This window comes from Anguilla anguilla, chromosome 6 (assembly GCF_013347855.1).
Source record: "Anguilla anguilla isolate fAngAng1 chromosome 6, fAngAng1.pri, whole genome shotgun sequence".
NCBI lineage: Eukaryota > Metazoa > Chordata > Actinopteri > Anguilliformes > Anguillidae > Anguilla > Anguilla anguilla.
The window spans coordinates 3,148,640-3,168,639 of record NC_049206.1 but is presented as its reverse complement, the minus strand read 5'-3'; the positions used below and the strand labels follow the sequence as shown (position 1 = coordinate 3,168,639).

Below are 20,000 nucleotides of genomic sequence, written 5' to 3'. Positions count from 1 at the left end.
AAGGTGACGATGGAGCTCTAGAACATCGGAATTTTGGGGGAAAAAACAACAGGGAAAAAAAAGAAAACCTGCTTGCTCTTCAATGGATTTAAAATGAAAGACAGCCCCCCCACACACTTTTCCAGTGAGCCATTCTGACTGCTCCACTGGGACATTTATACTCGCCCCCCCCTCGTATTTACAGTTCTATCACGCTTTCCGTCTGTACTCCACCATCTCACGCTCGTCTTGTTGGCCTGCTCACGCTCGTCTTGTTGGCCTGCTCACGCTCGTCTTGTTGCCCTGCTCACGCTCGTCTTGTTGCCCTGCTCACGCTCGTCTTGTTGGCCTGCTCACGCTCGTCTTGTTGGCCTGCTCCCGCTCGTCTTGTTGGCCTGCTCACGCTCGTCTTGTTGGCCTGCTCACACTCGTCTTGTTGCCCTGCTCACGCTCGTCTTGTTGGCCTGCTCCCGTTCGTCTTGTTGGCCTGCTCACGCTCGTCTTGTTGCCCTGCTCCCCTTCGATGCGTCCTGACAGACTGTTGATAATTGACAGACTAATTTCCTCCCTTTGGAAAATGATCAGCTTTTTTGTCTGTATGTCTGTATGTCTGTCTATTAATACATCTGTCTCTCTGTCTGTCTGTCTGTCTCTTTCCTCTTTAAAAATCGGATTTCAAATGCCTTTTTGGCCATAAATACTGTACATCTATAACACCTGCTGCAGAACATCTAGACTCAATAATTGTTGTACGTATTCTGTACAATACAGAAATCTGTTATGCTCTTGTGCTCTCTCTCTCTCTCTCTCTCTCTCTCTCTCTCTCTCACTCTTTCCCTCTCTCTGTCTCTCCCCCGTCTCTCTCTCTCTAGCTCTTTCTCTCTCTCTGCGTCTGATCTGTGCATTTGTGCTGGGATGTTACGTATCGCTGGCATACTGTGATCTATGATGGAAGGAGTTTGGAGATGATTTATGACATTTGTACTGCTGGGTGTGTAATATTGGAGGGGGGGGGGGGGGGGGGGGGGGGGGTGTTGGATGAATTCCGTGCTACTCTGAGTAATTATATTACACGTGATGGGATGCATTTCACATGATGATAAAGTGAAGTTTCATTAAAACTTACTCTCTCTCTTCTCTCCCTCCCTCTATTATGCCTCTCCCCACCCCCTCCCTTTCCTTTACCCCTTTATCTTCATCTGCTCCAATCCTTTCTCTCTTTTTCTCCTTCCCTCTTTCTGTCACTCCCCCTCCCATTTTTCCTGTCTCAACATCCCCTCCCGCTCCCTTTCCCTCTCTATCACTCTTTCTCCTTCCCTCCCTCCCTCCTCTCTTTCCCTCCATGCTCTCTCCATCTCTCTCTGGGTCTTTGTCTCTCCATCTCTCTCTTCCCTCTTACCCCTCTTACCCCCTTCTCTCTAACTCTCTCTCTCCCCCTCTCTGTCTACCCCCCCGCTCTCTCTTTCTTCCCACCCTTTCTCCCCCTCCACCCCACTCCCCCTCTCTCTCTCTCTTCCCCCCCCTCCCCCCCCCCCCCCCCCCCCCCCCCCCCACCCCCCCAGTCCCACGGGCAGCTACGCCTCGTCGGGGGAGCTCAGTCAGGGCAGCTCCCAGCTGAGTGAGGACTTTGGGCCGGGGGGGTACCGGGACGGCCTGCGGGGCGAGTTCTACGACGAAAACGACTCCTACCACTCCTGCCACTCCTCCGTCAGCTACACCTGCAGCCGGGACTCCCCGGACTGGGACCCCGACGACCCCCAGGGGGTGTACAGCGACGAGGGGGGGTACAGCCGGGACGGGGGCGAGGAGGGGGCCCTGTACGGGGACGAGGGAGAGGAGGGGGCCTACGAGGACGAGATGATCTACGAGGAGGAGGACCTGTACCCCCCGGAGGAGCCCCTAAACGAGGACCAGGAGGCCCCCTACACCCCCACCCCTACTGGGCCCGCCCCTGCAGCCCTGCTGCCCGAGACCCCAGCCAGCGCCCGCCCCCCCCTGGAGAAGCAGGCCTCCCTCAACAAGCAGCAGCCTCCTCAGGGCCCCGCCCCCTCTCAGGCCCCGCCCACTCAGCCGAAGTCCCTCCCCCCACCACAGCTCCCAGTTGCCGGGGGTAGGCCCCCTATTTCCCAGGCCCCTCCCCCTATGGCCGCCAGTCAGCCCCCTGCCCCCGCAGCCCAGCCCGCTGCCCCCATGTTCCAGCAGACTGGCCCCGCCCCCCAGACTCCCTCCGCCCCCTTGTTCCAGAGAGCTGGCCCCGCCTCCCAGCCGTCCCCAGTCCCGACGTTCCAGACGAGTGGCCCCGCCCCCCAGCCTTCTCCCGCCCCGACGTTCCAGGCGAGTGGCCCCGCCCCCCAGCCTTCTCCCGCCCCGACGTTCCAGGCGAGTGGCCCCGCCCCCCAGCCTTCTCCCGCCCCGACGTTCCAGGCGAGTGGCCCCGCCCCCCAGCCTTCTCCTGCCCCGGGGTTCCAGAAAGCGGGCCCAGCGTTCCAGCAGCCTCTCCCCGCGGCAGCGAGTCAGCCGCCTGGCCCCGCCTCAGCCCAGGCCCCGCCCCACGAGGCCACGCCCCCTGCCCCCACGGAGCAGGCCCCTCCCCCCTCCACCGCCCAGCCCCCTGTCCCAGCGGAGGAGCCCCTTCTGCTCTCGGAAGAGGAGCCCCCCTACACAGAGAGCCCCCCTCCCGAATCGCCCCTGGAGGAGGAGGAGCCCACGCCCGACAGGTCCGTCACCACGGTTACCAGTCACCCCTCTTCGTCAGCCCTGCTGACTCCGCTCTGCTGCGGCTCGTAAACAAGGAAGAGGAATGATGACTGCTCTGCGTTCGCCACTGATGTTATCTATTTTGTTATCTGTCTCCCTCTCTTTTCTCTCTCCTCCTCCCTCCCTCTCTCTCTCTCCCTCTCTCTCTCTGCCCCTCCCTCCCTCTCTCTCTCTCCCTCTCTCTCTCTGCCCCTCCCTCCCTCCCTCTCTCAGCTGTGTTCTGGAGGAGGAGGAGCCCCAGGAGGAAGTGGACTCTGCGGCTCGCGCCAAGGCCAACTGGCTGCGGCTGTTCGATAAGGTCCGGCAGCAGCTACAGGAGGTACGGTTCGGTAGGCCCCGCCCCTGGCAACAGGCCCCACCCCCCCAGTAACTGGCCCCACCCCTGGCAACAGGCCCCATCCCCCCAGTAACTGGCCCCACCCCTTGCAACAGGCCCCACCCCCCCAGTAACTGGCCCCACCCCTGGCAACAGGCCCCACCCCCCAGTAACTGGCCCCACCCCTTGCAACAGGCCCCACCCCCCCAGTAACTGGCCCCACCCCTTGCAACAGGCCCCACCCCCCCCAGTAACTGGCTTCACCCCCTGGTACTCAGCCATCGCCCTTGGCAACAGGTCCCTCCCCCTGGCAACAGGCCCTACCCCCTCCCTAGTGATACTGGGCCTGTGATGGGACGCTGAACAGGTGTTTCCCTCGGTTGGTTGGGGACAGTCCCCTTCCCATGATCCCCTGCAGATTGTCCTGTCGTAAATTGGCCGTTTTTCAGTCCTAGCTAAACTAACCAGAAAGAAAACGAGTGAAATCCTGGATTTCCCAGTGGCAAGTTAAGGGTCATTCTCCTGCTTCTTTTTGATTGATTTACTGTTTTATTATCATATGCTTGTTTTTTTTTTATTTTCCATTTGCAGTAAGCAATATTTGTAAACTGTTGCTATTTTTCAATGATTCATTTCGCAACTTATTATTTGCTTGTGTATCTTTTTATTTTTTTAAACTTTTTTCATTCTATTGTTTTGTTTGTATGCTGCCATCTTTTTTTTCTTTCCTTTCAGTATTTCATTTCCATTGCGATTCTCATATCGTTCCTTCTGATTGGCCGAGACTGGAGGAGTCTGACAGGAGGTGGGTGTGTCCTGAATGTTGAGGTTGTCACATAATAGTAATGGTGTTATAGTTTTGCCTTTAAATCTCTTGCGGTGCGGTTAGCTCTAAGTTTGCTTTGAAAGTCATTTTTCAAATTAGGCTGTAGAAATATCCCAAGAATCTTCTTTATTGCTTTTTCAAGTTATTATGAATCAAGAGTTCCTTGTTCTTCAGTGTCGTGGTAATAATTCCAGATGACTGAAATTAAAATGAAAAAAATCAGGACCTGAATGAAGTCGAGCCTAGTTATTATAAAACCCTAACGGCAAGCTGTTTGCTACTTTTAATAACGCATCAAGTTATTTCAACAGCTCGATAAATTAAATTAATAGCGTCATTAAAAACTCCTTTCTAACATTTATGGAGAACGGCAGTGTCACTGGTGCTGTACGTAGTTAATTAGAGGTAGATCCAAGCAGCATCGTTTCTGTACTTATTGCTAATATTCAGCTTCAGGCCCAGAACGCACCCCCCCGTAAGCACGTGAACGTAGACCAGTCCGTTTGCGGTCGCGTTCTAAAACGTGTCGCCTGAAACTCTTAACGCAACGCAGGCGCGAGCTGCAGTGCCGGGCATCACAGCGAGGGGGCGCTACAGCAGGCAACGGCAGGACGGAGCTGTCTTCTTCTGTTTGCGTTTTCTTCCGCTCTGTCTTTTCACCACTGTCCTGGATCGCCCCCTGGAGGACTGGAGGACCGGAGCGGAGTGTGCACCGCTGAGCCGCGGTGCGTTCGCAGCGTGTCGGCCTGGCGTCGCCGCTCGTGTTGGCGTACTTGCGTAGGGTGCGCGCTCACGGCCTCAGTCACGCGGACGGCGAAGGAAAACGCGGGCCCCGCCCGTTGACCGGAGGACCCGCGTGCGTCTGCGTCTGTATCTCCTGAGCGCAGGGTCCTGGGGGCTTTTACGCCCGGATGAGATGCTAGTGTAGCAGAGCTTTCCAGCCGAGGAATGCCCAGGAGAGCAATGAAGGGAACTACATCAGTGCTTAGAGCCACTCAGCGTGCACCCAGGCTCAATGATGTATGCCCCCACCGTTGTGACGAGCTGATTGGCCGTCGACACACTAACCCCGCCTCCTCTCTCTCTTTCTATAGGCTCGTGGGGAGTCGGGCGGCTCTCAATCACTGTGGTTTAAAGGAGGGTAAGTTCCCCCCCCCCCCATCCTCTCCACATCTCCAGCAGTCCTAAAACCTCTCGGCCTTTAAATAATGGAAACGAGGCTCAGGATTTAGAGGTCATTAATGTTGCATGAGGGAGAGGCGCGGCAGCCCGTGACAGTTTTCATCTGAACTGCAAGAGCCCGTGTGTGGTAGAGATCACGCCCCACACGCTAGAGCCCGTGTGTGGTAGAGATCACGCCGCACACGCTAGAGCCCGTGTGTGGTAGAGATCACGCCCCACACACCGCACACGCCGCACACGCTAGAGCCCGTGTGTGGTAGAGATCACGCCCCACACACCCCACACGCTAGAGCCTGTGTGTGGTAGAGATCACGCCCCACACACCACACGCTAGAGCCCGTGTGTGGTAGAGATCACGCCCCACACACCACACACGCCCCACACGCAGCACACGGTAGAGCCCGTGTGTGGTAGAGATCACGCCCCACACACCGCACACGCTAGAGCCCGTGTGTGGTAGAGATCACGCCCCACACACCACACGCTAGAGCCCGTGTGTGGTACAGATCACGCCGCACACGCCCCACACTCCGCACGCGGTAGAGCCCCGGGCGTGCGGGCAGAACGAGGTGCGGGCAGAACGGGCCGGAAGACTGGGGGTGGAGGCGCTCGGATCTCCAGGCCTGGTGTTTTATGACCCGCAGTGCATCAGGACATGGGGCGAGAGAGAGAGAGAGAGAGAGAGAGAGAGAGAGGGGGAGAGGGAGAGAGAGAGAGACAGAGAGACATTTTTCTTATCTTTTCCGCAGTGCTTCCCTCACCTTTATTCATGGTGTGGGGGTGTGTCCACGTGCGTGCCTCCGTGTGTGTGTGTGTGTGTGGGTTCACAGTGAAAAGGAGCAGAGTGTGTGTGTGTGTGTGTGTGTGTGTGTGGGTTCACAGTGAAAAGGAGCAGAGTGTGTGTGTGTGTGTGTGTGTGTGTGTGTGTGTGGGTTCACAGTGAAAAGGAGCAGAGTGTGTGTGTGTGTGTGCGCGTGTGTGAGTGTGTGCGTGTGTGTGTGTGAGTGTGTGTGTGTGCGCGTGTGTGTGTGTGTGGGATACTTCATCCTGGCTCTCTCGCTCTGAGCAGAGGGAGGCTCAGATAAGCTCTATTTTAGAAAGAGGTGCTGGTGTGGAGGAGTCGGGCAGAAAGCACATTCTTCCTCCTCCTCCTCCTCCTCCTCCTCCTCCTCCTGTGTGGGAGAGAGTGCATGTGTGAGGAACTTCCAGTCTCTCCTCCTAGGAGGTGCTTATGTTGGCTGTACAGGTGAGTGTGGAGACTGTGGGGAGCCAGACACCGGGTTAATGCCCTGGTCTTTCTGTGCTTGCCCCCCCCCCCCCCCCCGACCCCACCCCCCTTTTATTCCTGCACAGGATTCTGTGTCTGCCAGCCTCCTAATTACTCTGTCAGTGTGCCAACATGGCGGGGCGACAGAACAGCCTGTCTGCTGTCTGACCTGCGCTGGCCTGTGCTGGTCTGTGCTGACCTGTGCTGACCTGTGCTGACCTGTGCTGGTCTGTGCTGATCTGTGCTGGTCTGTGCAGGTCTGTGCTGGTCTGTGCTGATCTGTGCAGGTCTGTGCTGGTCTGTGCAAGTTGGTTCTGGTCTTTGCTGGTCAGTACTGGTCTGTGCTGATCTGCATTGGTCCATACTCTGTACTGATCTGTGCAGGTTGGCGCTGGTTTTTGCTGGTCAGTGCTGGTCTGTAGGCACCCTCCGATCCCACGGGGGGGTTCCTCCGTCAGCGTCTGTGCCTCGAGTGGTGTCAGTCATCCGGTCACTCCAGCGTTGCTGTTTCTCCACAGGCCTGGCGGGGCGCTATATAGTATAGACAGCATGCCGGACCTACGAAAGAGGAAAGCCATCCCTCTAGTTAGAGATTTGGTGAGAGATACGAACCCCACCCCCCTACACCCCACCCCCCTGCACCCCAGCACCGCCCCCTGTCCCATCTCCCCCTCTATGTGAACTGCGTTTGGTTCCCGTTAGACTTAGACCGACCCCCCCCCCCCCCACCCTCATAACCTTCCATTTTATAGCCCTCCCACATCCACCATATCATTACTTCTATCTTCCCCATTCCCTAGCCAGCTGCCATTCGTCAGTCCTCCCTGTCAATCATCCAGTCAGCCTCTCACATTCTGTTTCTGTCAGCCATGCTATTCATGCTAACGCCCCAGCCCTTCCAGGGGTACCGCTGATCCTGCTTCCCCCCCCCCCCCCCCATCCCCACCCCCTTAATACGCTATGATATTGGGCTTCTCTCTGTTGCGCTATATCTCTCTCTGTCTCCCTCTTTCACTCGTCCTCTCTCTCTCTGTCTTTCTAGAACCTTCTCATGTTCGCCGTCCGCACGCCGTGGCCTCTGGGCGTGGCAGGGCGTCGGTCGAACCCATCGCCCTTTTTAATTTGCTCGGTGTCGCTTTAACGGGTCGCGCCTCCATTTCCGGAAAGTTCACTGGCCACACGCGCTAACTCCTCAGCTCCCCGTGCTGTGTCTCCCTGGCACCCCTGTCCTTCTCTTCCATGATTGGCTCGAGGAGCTGTTCTGCTGCTCCCCGATTGGCTGGCCCCTCCCCTCCCGCGCCCACCCGGTGAACCTCAGTAAATCTTGGCCACCTCTTTCTGATTGGTTGCCGCCCCCCCCCCAAGCCCAGATGACTGACTCTCCTCTGCAGGCCCAATGGCTGCTGGGAGACTCAGGCCTCGCCCCCCCGTCCCTTCTTTTCAATCATTTGCCGGTTTTTTAGTTCTCTCTCTGGCTTTGTTGAATTTTCTGTTTATTTGTTTTTGCTTCTGCTGGTTTATTAAGCTCAGTTTCCCTTCTCTTTCTCTCTCTCTCCCTCCCTCTTTCTCTCTCTCTCTCTCTCTCTCCCCCCCACTCCCTCCCTGTTGCCGTTTGTGTTTGTGTGTCTGTCTGTCTCTGGTTTTGCCCTTTTTTTTTGGTTTTGTTTATTGTTCTGTTTTTTCCCGTGTGGTGTGTGCAGTGGAGCGGTGGTTAATTTTCTCCGTAGCATTGACAGCATGCCCGACATTAAGCCGCGGCGCAAGTCCCTCCCCTTTGTCAGCGACCTGGTGAGGAAGAGGCGGAGCTTTGCTTTGATTGGGCGGACGGGGGGGGGGGGGGGCGGGTGGGAGGGGTTTCAGGGGGCATTCCTCTAGAAACCTCATTCGTTCTGCATCCGCACCCTCTGTAGCCCCGCCCACATTTCACTTCCTCTTCCTCTCGTCCTTGTTCTGCTTTTCTTCGTTTCGTTTTCTTTTCGCGGTCCTGCCGGGAGCCGGTGCTGGACCGGACGAAACCGCGAAGCGAGGTAGCGCGAGGTTTCGCGAGGCACGTGGGCGGAGCTACCACGAGCCGTCAATCACTCGACTTGTTTTAGCCAATCAAAACGTCGTGCCCGTCACAGCAGGAAACATTCGTTGGTTCAAATCAGCGAATTTGCTCGTGACGGGCGTACGCTAGCCCCGCCCATTTTTGGGTTTCACGAAGCCTCGCACTCCCTATGCTAAAAGGCTTGCCATTAAAAAATAATAATAATTATTATTATTATTAACTTACATTTTGGTGCATTAGATGCACTCTCTGCCTCACAGAGGCCAATCTAATCCGTCCTCTCAGTTTTATTGAATCATAACTATCTATTATCCATCCCCTCCCTCCCCTCCCGGGGTTATATTAATTTACTTCATGTAAGAACTCAAGACAAAAAGCAGTGTTTTCAGCCCAATATTCCGAGCTGGGACTGACCTCCTTACCCTGTCATGTGACTCTTTGGATAAATGTGATTTTTTTTTAATGGCCGAAACAAATTTAAGGAGACTGGGGCGGACGATCTGGGTGCACCTCCACTTCACTTCGTTGGGGTCATCCATGAGGTCATCTGCATGAGGCCCCTCCCCCCTCCCGGGGTGTGTGCTAACTTCCTGTCTTTGTGGAGACAGCAGGAAGTTTGGATTCCAGCTGGTTTCCATGAGTAACATGTGAATACAGAAGCTATCAAACTGACCAGTGATCTAATCTTATTGCTTTTATTATTATTGTTTGGAATTCACATTATTGTAATGAAGGGCATTGTCCAGTTTATATGTACATGTCTGTCTAAAATCAATTGTGAATGTTAAAATCAGAGGAACCAGTGGAATCCAAGTTTTTTGCTCTTTCTCTCTTTCTCTCTCGCTCTCGCTCCACTCTCTCTCTCTCCTGTGCCAAAGACAGGGTCCTCCATCTCCACTTTTTGAGGAAACACCTCCTTCCCCGAACACTCCTCCTTCTCCACCTCTTCGTTTCTGTGTTCTGAGCTCTTTCTTTCTCTCCGTTTGCCTTTTTCCCCTCCCCATCACTCCCTCCCTCCCTCCCTCCCTCCGTTCCCTCCATCCCCAGGGCTCACTCGTCCCTCATGCAGACGTGCTTGCGCTCCTATCTGTTCATCTATTCTGCCTCTTCTCCCGTCCGTCTGTCTGCCTGTCTGTCTGTCTGTCCTGGTGGTTGTGCCTGTTGGTCTGTGGAAGGTAAATTCGTGATGATCTCACACTTTCTCCTGTCTCCCCCTTACCCCCCGACTATCCTGGGACAGGCCATGGTGAGTACCCCATTAAACACACAGAGCAGAAGTACACCGCACATAGGCAGTGAGGTCCATAAGTATTTGGGCAGTGACACAACTTTTGTTCTTTTGTATTCCTGCACACTGAATTTGAAATGAAACAGTAAAACGGTGTTTTAAAACTGTCAGCTTTAGAATGAGAGTACTTGCATCTACATCGGGTGACCTGTGTAGGAATTACAATAAATAAATTAAAAACTTTAGAGTTCTGGGCACTGTGCTTCAACGTCGACGCAAACTCAAGGAAACTTGACAATATTTGGCTGAATTCATTTGAAAAGCTTTTTTTTTTATGGTGACGCATTCTCAAAAACCTGACTATGAAAGCCGTGTATAGAAGGTTGAGGACCACTCCTACGCATTGCAGCAAACACCTTCAGCAGAACATTCCACAGAGCTGAGCTGTTTCTTCAGCCTGAAGGCCGGTCTCAGGTTCTAATTTGTCTGTCTGGCGTTCCGCTTGATTGACATACAGTATGTCATGGCGGTGTTGACAAATGTCAATAGAGTCAGCCAAAAAAAACTTGTGTTTCCTTCATTTATTTTATCTGATGTCTGTCTTTCTGTCCGTGTGTCTGTTTGACCATTTGACTGTCTGTCTGTGTGTCCATGTGTTTGTCTGTCTGTGTATGTCTGTCTGTCTGTCTGTGTGTTTGTCTGTATGTCTGTCTGTCTGTCTGTCTGTGTGTGTGTGTGTGTGTGTGTCTGTCTGTCTGCCTGCCTGTCTGTCTGTCTGTCTGTCTGTTCGTGTGTCTGTCTGTGTGTCCATGTGTGTGTCCGTCTGTCCGTGTGTCCCGGGCTCCAGTCTCTGGTCCAGAACTCTCGCAAGGCGGGGATCACCTCGGCGATGGCCTGCAGCACGCTGAACAACGAGGAGCTGGTGGGTCTGAGCGTCTTCTCCCTCCTTTTCACCCTTTCATTCGCTCATCCGTCTGTCCTTCTGTCCGTCCATCCGTCCATCCTTCTGTGCATCGATTCGTCCTTCCATCCATCTGTCTGTCTGCATCTCCCACCCGTTCATCCGTCTGTTCATCCATCCGTCCGTCCATCCGTCCATCCATCCGTCCTTCCGTCCGTCTGTCTGTCTGTATCTCCCATTGGCCCAGCTAGGGTCATGACCTCTATGTGTGTAAATCAGTGTCAAGTCTTCCCAGGAACCCCCTGCAGTACCTTCGGGGACCCCCAGTTGAATATTTAGGACTAATGAATTATAGGATTTGGAATGTTTGTGTGTCAGCCTGTCGGCCTCGCCTCACACGTTACCCACCTTCCCCCGACCCCCCCCCCCCACTCGCCCCCCTCACTCCTCTCCCCCACCTGCAGAAGAGCCACGTGTATAAGAAGACCCTGCAGGCGCTGATCTACCCCATCTCCTGCACCACGCCCCACAACTTCGAGGTGTGGACGGCAACCACGCCCACCTACTGCTACGAGTGTGAGGGGCTGCTGTGGGGCATCGCCCGCCAGGGCATGAGGTGCTCCGAGTGCGGGGTCAAGTGCCACGAGAAGTGCCAGGACCTGCTGAACGCCGACTGCCTGCAGAGTGAGTCAGGCCTACAGGCCTGTACTATGCCACTACGTCTATACCACCACATACTGTACCACTATGCCTATACCACCACATACTATACCGCTACGTCTATACCACCACATACTATACCACTACATCTATACCACCACATACTATACCACTACGTCTGTACGACCACATAGTATACCGCTATGTCTATACCACCACACACTATACCACTACGTCTATACCACCACATACTATACCACTACATCTATACCACCACATACTGTACCACTACGTCTGTACCACCACATACTATACCACTACGTCTGTACCACCACATACTATACCCCCACATACTATACCGCTATGTCTATACCACCACATACTATACCACTACGTCTATACCACCACATACTATACCACTACATACTGTACCACTACATCTATACCACCACATACTGTACTGCTACATACTATACCACTACTTCTATACCACTGCATACTGTACCACTACGTCTATACCACCACATACTATACCACTACATCTATACCACCACATACTATACCACTACGTCTGTACCACCACATACTATACCACTACGTCTGTACCACCACATACTATACCCCCACATACTATACCGCTATGTCTATACCACCACATACTATACCACTACGTCTATACCACCACATACTATACCACTACATACTGTACCACTACATCTATACCACCACATACTGTACTGCTACATACTATACCACTACTTCTATACCACTGCATACTGTACCACTACGTCTATACCACCACATACTATACCACTACGTCTATACCACCACATACTATACCACTACGTCTGTACCACCACATACTATACCACTACGTCTATACCAGCACATACTATACCACTACAACTATATCACCACATACTATACCACTACATCTAAACCACCACATACTATACCGCTACATACTATACCACTACATCTATACCACCACATACTATACCACTACGTCTATACCACCACATACTATACCACTACATACTGTACCACTACATCTATACCACCACATACTGTACTGCTACATACTATACCACTACTTCTATACCACTGCATACTATACCACTACGTCTATACCACCACATACTATACCACTATATACTATATATACCTCTTCATCTATACCGCTACAACTATATCACCACATACTGTACCACTACGTCTATACCACCACATACTATACCACTACGTCTATACCACCACATACTATACCACTACGTCTGTACCACCACATACTATACCACTACGTCTATACCAGCACATACTATACCACTACAACTATATCACCACATACTATACCACTACATCTAAACCACCACATACTATACCGCTACATACTATACCACTACATCTATACCACCACGTACTATACCACTACAGCTACATCTAAACCACCACATACTATACCTCTACATCTATACAACTGCATCTATATCACCATGTATACTATACCACTATATTTATACTACCACTATACTATTCCACTATATATGTACAAGTTCAGGAATGTGAATGCTTCCCTGTCAGAACTCTTTTTGCTTTTTTTTTAATTGAACAATAAAAACTTTTTTATAGCAGTTTTATTCATTTGCAGCTTTATAAATATGCTTTATAGAGATGAAAAAAGCATGTAATATAAACAGTGTACTGTAAAACAGAACAAGGGCATGGACTCACAAGAGTCTTTTAAGAGTATTAAAAGCATTAAAGCATGAAAAAGGTGCACATTTGAAAGGGAAGTTAAAATAAAAGGGAAAATAAAATGTGATTATTTATTTTTTGTTTTCCGCGCCCATCCCGTACCCCCGCCTCTGCTCCAGGGGCGGCGGAGAAGAGCTCCAAGCACGGGGCGGAGGACCGCACCCAGAACATCATCATGGTGCTGAAGGACCGCATGAAGATTCGGGAGAGGAACAAGCCCGAGATCTTCGAGCTCATCCAGGAGGTGTTCGGCGTGATCAAGGCCACCCACGCCACCCACATGAAGCAGATCAAGCAGAGCGTGCTGGACGGCACCTCCAAGTGGTCCGCCAAGATCAGCATCACAGGTGGGCGTCGGGGAACCAGGGTTTCTTTGACCGGAGGTTGCCGGTTCGATTTCTGCAGCGGGGCACAGCAGTGGTACCCTTGACCCCATGACCCAATTTGCTCCATGGAACATAAGCTTCTGATATTTTTTGTGTATGTGTATATGTTTATGTATTTAAAGCGTGAGATTTGAAATACCAAATATGTGATTAGAATGTTCTTAACTGAACATTCTAAATGCTGATTTAACAATCACTACTGGCAGGTGAAAGCAATGGAGTTCTAGAACGCCGACTTTTGAAAAGCATTCCGAAAAACCAGAAGGGTTAAATGGCCATTAAAGAATGTTCCGCTCATTATGACATCACAATGCGGCGACGCTTCCCCCCCTTTCCGCCACAGTGGTCTGCGCCCAGGGCCTCCAGGCCAAGGACAAGACGGGCTCCAGCGACCCCTACGTCACCGTGCAGGTGGGCAAGACCAAGAAGAGGACCAAGACCATCTACGGCAACCTCAACCCCGTGTGGGAGGAGAACTTCCACTTGTGAGTGCGTCGCCGGCGTCCCTTACGCTCGCTTCCAGTCCCGCCGAGTGCGTCGCCGGCGTCCCTTACGCTCGCTCCCAGTCCCGCCCAGTAGCCCAAAGCCAAGCTCTATCGTCCCCAGTGGGAGACTCGCTACCTGTGAGAGGGTGGCATTCAGTTGTGTCATAATTTTAGCATCTGCAGGGTGCCAGGTAATAATAATAATAATAATAATAATAATAATAATAATGATAATAACCCTTTTTTAATTGAGAGCAAAGGAAAAATTTAGGGGTAAAAAGGTTAATTATTATTATTATTATTATTATTATTATTATTATTATCCTTTATTAATTGAGAGCAAAGGGAAAATCAGGAGTGAGAATGTGATGATAAAATGCCATGTTGTGGTTTAAGTTGAATAGAAATGGCGGTGAGAACGGCGGACGGGCGTTCTGTAGCTTGGCTCACGCCGCCCTGTTTCCCGCCCTGTTCCCGCCGTCTCCCCAGCGAGTGCCACAACTCCTCGGACCGCATCAAGGTGCGCGTGTGGGACGAGGACGACGACATCAAGTCGCGCGTGAAGCAGCGCTTCAAGCGGGAGTCGGACGACTTCCTGGGGCAGACCATCATCGAGGTCCGCACCCTGAGCGGGGAGATGGACGTGTGGTACAACCTGGGTCAGTGTGACGTCACAAGCGTGCGATCTACGAGAACATTCTTGACTGAACATTCTGATGCTGATGTCACAGTCGCTGCTGGTGACGGAAAGCAGTGGAGTTCTAGAACGCTGACTAGAAAACCTGCTCTTCTGAGGGGTTAAATAAGTAATGAGATCTGATTGGTCAATGCCCCGTTGCTACCCTAAATATCCTTGTTCCTTTTGTTACGTGCAGTTCCATAAATATGTTTTGGCATGTTTGTGTGTGCTTGTCATTGCCAGTTAAGAAGATGATTTAAAGTTAGATTTTAATTGGAGAGGCAGAAGGAGTAAGGTGAAAGAGAGAGAGAGAGAGAAAGGGAAAAAAACAAAAGAAGTGGGAAGAGGAGAGAGGAGTGAGGGAGTGTGAGGGACTGGTGGAGAGAGGGAGGGAGGCGGCAGGAATGACATGGGGAGTGTGAGAGAATGTAACGTGTGTGTTTAACATGGTGGCTCTCCTGGTGTGTGTGTGTGTGTGTGTGTGTGTCTGCGCAGACAAGCGTACGGACAAATCGGCCGTGTCCGGAGCCATCCGCATGCACATCAGCGTGGAGATCAAAGGGGAGGAGACTGTGGCACCCTATCACGTGCAGTACACCTGTCTGCACGAGGTGAGGAGGGGTGTGTGTGTGCATGGGTGCGTGTGTGGGTGTGCGTGCACGTGCATGTGTGTGGGTGTGTGCGTGCATGGGTGCATGTGTGTGTGTGTGTGTGGGTGTGCGTGCGCGCACATGGGTGGGGGTGTGTGTGGGTATGTGTGTGTGTGTGTGCATGCGTGTGTGTGTATGTGTATCTGTCCGTAGTGTCTATGTGTCTGTGTATATGTCCAGCTACGTACTTTCCCAGCTACATTTCCTGAAGCTGTAATTGGCCTATAGGACCATCTGGAGTGGGCGTATCTTAACAGGCCCCGCCTCTCCTGTTGCCCCCAGCACCTGTTCCACTACCTGACGGACGTGCAGAACGAGGGCGTGGTGAAGATCCCGGACGCCAAGGGCGACGACGCCTGGAAGGTGTACTTCGAGGAGACGGCCCAGGAGATCGTGGACGAGTTCGCCATGCGCTACGGCGTGGAGTCCATCTACCAGGCCATGACGTGAGCGGCACCTTCTTACCAAACGCCCAACCACAACCCACACTGAGCCTCTTACCAAACGCCCAACCACAACCCACACTGAGCCTCTTACCGAACCCCCAACCACAACCCACACTGAGCCTCTTACCGAACCCCCAACCACAACCCACACTGAGCCTCTTACCAAACCCCAACCACAACCCACACTGAGCCTCTTACCAAACTCCCAACCACAACCCACACTGAGCCAAGATCTCTTACCAAACCCCCAACCACAACCCACACTGAGCCTCTTACCAAACCCCCAACCACAACCCACACTGAGCCTCTTACCAAACCCCCAACCACAACCCACACTGAGCCTCTTACCAAACGCCCAACCACAACCCACACTGAGCCTCTTACCAAACCCCCAACCACAACCCACACTGAGCCTCTTACCAAACCCCCAACCACAACCCACACTGAGCCAAGATCTCTTACCAAACGCCCAACCACAACCCACACTGAGCCTCTTACCAAACCCCCAACCACAACCCACACTGAGCCTCTTACCAAACTCCCAACCACAACCCACACTGAGCCTCTTACCAAACTCCCAACCACAACCCACACTGAGCCAAGATCTCTTACCAAACTCCCAACCACAACCCACACTGAGCCTCTTACCAAACCCCCAACCACAACCCACACTGAGCCTCTTACCAAACTCCCAACCACAACCCACACTGAGCCAAGATCTCTTACCAAACCCCCAACCACAACCCACACTGAGCCTCTTACCAAACTCCCAACCACAACCCACACTGAGCCAAGATCTCTTACCAAACTCCCAACCACAACCCACACTGAGCCTCTTACCAAACCCCCAACCACAACCCACACTGAGCCTCTTACCAAACGCCCAACCACAACCCACACTGAGCCTCTTACCAAACGCCCAACCACAACCCACACTGAGCCTCTTACCAAACTCCCAACCACAACCCACACTGAGCCTCTTACCAAACCCCCAACCACAACCCACACTGAGCCTCTTACCAAACCCCCAACCACAACCCACACTGAGCCTCTTACCAAACTCCCAACCACAACCCACACTGAGCCTCTTACCAAACCCCCAACCACAACCCACACTGAGCCTCTTACCAAACCCCCAACCACAACCTACACTGAGCCTCTTACCAAACTCCCAACCACAACCCACACTGAGCCTCTTACCAAACCCCCAACCACAACCCACACTGAGCCTCTTACCAAACTCCCAACCACAACCCACACTGAGCCAAGATCTCTTACCAAACCCCCAACCACACCCCACACTGAGCCTCTTACCAAACTCCCAACCACAACCCACACTGAGCCTCTTACCAAACCCCCAACCACAACCCACACTGAGCCTCTTACCAAACTCCCAACCACAACCCACACTGAGCCTCTTACCAAACTCCCAACCACAACCCACACTGAGCCTCTTACCAAACGCCCAACCACAACCCACACTGAGCCAAGATCTCTTACCAAACGCCCAACCACAACCCACACTGAGCCTCTTACCAAACGCCCAACCACAACCCACACTGAGCCTCTTACCAAACTCCCAACCACAACCCACACCACATTTTAAAGGGCTGCATAATAGGCATCGCTCTCTGAAGTGTTGCAGTGATGCTAATAAAATAATTCCAAACTATAATCATAAAAATAATTCCCTACTCACTGGCCTGAGAAATGAGGTGCACTCGTGCCACAGTCACCGACGGGGAAAAAAGCCCGGCTTAAATAAAAAACGATTCTGTCTCCGTCACGCACCCCCAGCTCATCGATTCCCATTTAAAGCATCCCCCCGCATTAGTGCTGAGGCAGTGATGAGGGTCATGCAGTAATATTAATAATAATAATGACGATGGTAACCATGGCGATATGCAGCCCCCCCCCCAGACTCGCATTACCGTGAGGCAAAGGTTGTGGAACGCTCGGTGCAGACACTGGGAGTAATGCGGAGTAATGCATTGGTGCATTGCCCAGAGTACTGCCCCATGCGAGCCCTGCATTAACGCGCTCAGTAATGCACCTGGCAGTGCCCTGGGATATTTACCGTGACATGAATTCGCTGGGCGTGTGCAGTGAGGCGTCTGAGCTGTTACCCTCGTGTCAGTCAGTAGGCCAGTGTCTGGCACACACACAGACGCCCTGCAGTCTGTATATAAAGCTGTCTGTGTGATCCACGGGCTTGGCAGGGATCGCACTGCGGTGTACGTCAGAGGAGGAAATGACTCTGAAATGCATCACCGCTGTCGGACTGCGCGTCGCTAGGAGCTCACACGCTCACACACTCACACGCTCACACGCTCACACGCTCACACACTCACACGCTCCGTATTCCTTCCTGGTTTGCATAAAGAATTATCACTGCACAGGATATTGATAGAGTATCTTTGGTGCTGTTCTGATTGGCCAGCAGTAGAGTGTTTTCACCCTTTGAAGAGTGGGTTTTCAGGAATGTTCAGTTCAGAACATTCTATCAGCAGTTGCTGTTATACCAGCATTAGAATTTTCAGTTAGGAACGTTCTACCAGCAGTTGCTGTTACATCGGCATTAGAATGTTCAGTTAGGAACATTCTACCAACAGTTGCTGTTACATCGGCATTAGAATGTTCAGTTAGGAACATTTTACCAGCAGTTACTGTTACATCAGCATTAGAATGTTCAGTTCATAACATTCTACCAGCAGTTACTGTTACATCAGCATTAGAATGTTCAGTTCAGAACATTCTACCAGCAGTTGCTGTTACATCGGCATTAGAATGTTCAGCTGAGAACATTCTAATCAAGTATTTGTGACCTCACAGCTTTAAAGGGTTAAGGAGGGCTCTGTGTGTTCTCTCCCTCCCTCCCTCCCTCCCTCCAGTCACTTCGCCTGCCTGTCGTCCAAATACATGTGCCCGGGCGTGCCAGCGGTCATGAGCACCCTGCTGGCCAACATCAACGCCTACTACGCCCACACCACCCAGTCCTCCAACAACGTCTCCGCCTCCGACCGCTTCGCCGCCTCCAACTTCGGGGTGAGTGAGCTCTGGTTCGGGGGTACGGTGGGATAGCGCAGGGGTACGGTGGGATATCACGGTGTCGAAATTCACCGGTCTCATCCTGTGAACGTTCTCAGCCCACGGCAACTACAAGACTGTCTCTCCCTCTCTCTTTCTCTCCCTCCCTTTCTCTGTCTATCTCGCTCGCTCTCTCACCCTCTCTCCTTTCCTTTCTATCATCGTCTATCTCTCTCACTCTTTCCCCCACCCTCTCTTTCTCTCTCTTTCTCTCTCTCTCGCTCTGTCTTCTACCTTCTCTTTCTCTGTCGGTCTCTCTGCTCCTGTGTAACTCCCGCTGATGTGTTTGGCTCGTGTGTGTTCTCTGACACGCGTGACGGTCACGTGACCGCGGTCAGGCGAGGGTTTACACCCGGTGATGACTTCCTCCTCAGACCGCCCCCAGCAGGGACTGAGAGCCCAAAGCAGTGAGCGGGTACAAACCCGGTCACGTGACATATAACCATAATACAGCAGCAGCAGAGAGTCGCCTTTATGTTGCATTGTTAAGGGCTCTCTCACTGCCGGTGAGTGGACTGACTCATCCTAACCAGCACCACCAGCACCGCTGCAGGCCGCCCACCAGGGCCCTGCTGGCACCGGAACGCGGTGCGCTAGAATGTTCTAGAACGCTCACACCACACATCAGCTGAGCAGGGGGAGTTCATTTTGGGACTCTTGTTGTTATGTACAACAAAGTTAAAAATTAAAGTATGTGTTTGTGTCTGTGTGTGTGTGTGTGTGTGTGTGTGTGTGTTCAACAGAAAGAGCGGTTTGTGAAGCTCCTGGACCAGCTGCATAACTCCCTACGGATCGACCTCTCCATGTACCGGGTACTGTACTGTGATGTCATCGCTTCCCTCTGTCTTTCCTGTGCCAGTCGTACTGTGATGTCATCGCTTCCCTCTGTCTTTCCTGCGCCAGTTGTACTGTGATGTCATCGCTTCCCTCTGTCTTTCCTGTGCCAGTTGTACTGTGATGTCATCGCTTCCCTCTGTCTTTCCTGTGCCAGTTGTACTGTGATGTCATCACTTCTCTCTAACCGTTCTGTCTGTTGTACTATGATGTCATCACCTCAGTGAGGTCACTCCTGCATGTCCACTGTGTTGTGATGCAATTCCAACTCTCCTGTGTGTTTTCTTTATTTATTGTGACATCATTACCTCACTCGGTCTCTCCTGTGTGTCTCCCTGTATTGTGATGTCATCGTTTCCATTCCAGCCTGTTCCGTTGTGTGTCTGACTGTGGAAGCTCCCTCTAAGGTTTCAGACAGCAGAGTGATAGCCTGATAGCTTGCTCTGTGTATGAGCTGGGGGTGCTGTACTGTATGTGCACCGTAGTGGTACCCCAGAGGGTGGGGAGGGGAG

At 52.4% G+C, this 20,000-nt stretch overlaps 1 protein-coding gene across 1 annotated transcript in view; it reads left to right on the top strand.

Moving 5' to 3' along the window:
- LOC118229555 (protein unc-13 homolog A-like) overlaps positions 1 to 20,000 on the top strand; it is a 63,478-nt gene that overhangs the window by 22,655 nt on the left and 20,823 nt on the right. Inside the window, exons 12-26 of the mRNA XM_035421599.1 lie at positions 1,542 to 2,403; positions 2,563 to 2,696; positions 2,950 to 3,055; positions 4,973 to 5,019; positions 6,846 to 6,924; positions 9,618 to 9,623; positions 10,453 to 10,527; positions 10,971 to 11,190; positions 13,041 to 13,268; positions 13,651 to 13,792; positions 14,282 to 14,451; positions 14,967 to 15,082; positions 15,404 to 15,567; positions 18,459 to 18,612; positions 19,398 to 19,466. Of these exons, the coding sequence (XP_035277490.1) occupies positions 1,542 to 2,403; positions 2,563 to 2,696; positions 2,950 to 3,055; positions 4,973 to 5,019; positions 6,846 to 6,924; positions 9,618 to 9,623; positions 10,453 to 10,527; positions 10,971 to 11,190; positions 13,041 to 13,268; positions 13,651 to 13,792; positions 14,282 to 14,451; positions 14,967 to 15,082; positions 15,404 to 15,567; positions 18,459 to 18,612; positions 19,398 to 19,466 (2,572 nt within the window). The remainder of the gene's footprint in view (positions 1 to 1,541; positions 2,404 to 2,562; positions 2,697 to 2,949; positions 3,056 to 4,972; positions 5,020 to 6,845; positions 6,925 to 9,617; positions 9,624 to 10,452; positions 10,528 to 10,970; positions 11,191 to 13,040; positions 13,269 to 13,650; positions 13,793 to 14,281; positions 14,452 to 14,966; positions 15,083 to 15,403; positions 15,568 to 18,458; positions 18,613 to 19,397; positions 19,467 to 20,000) is intronic.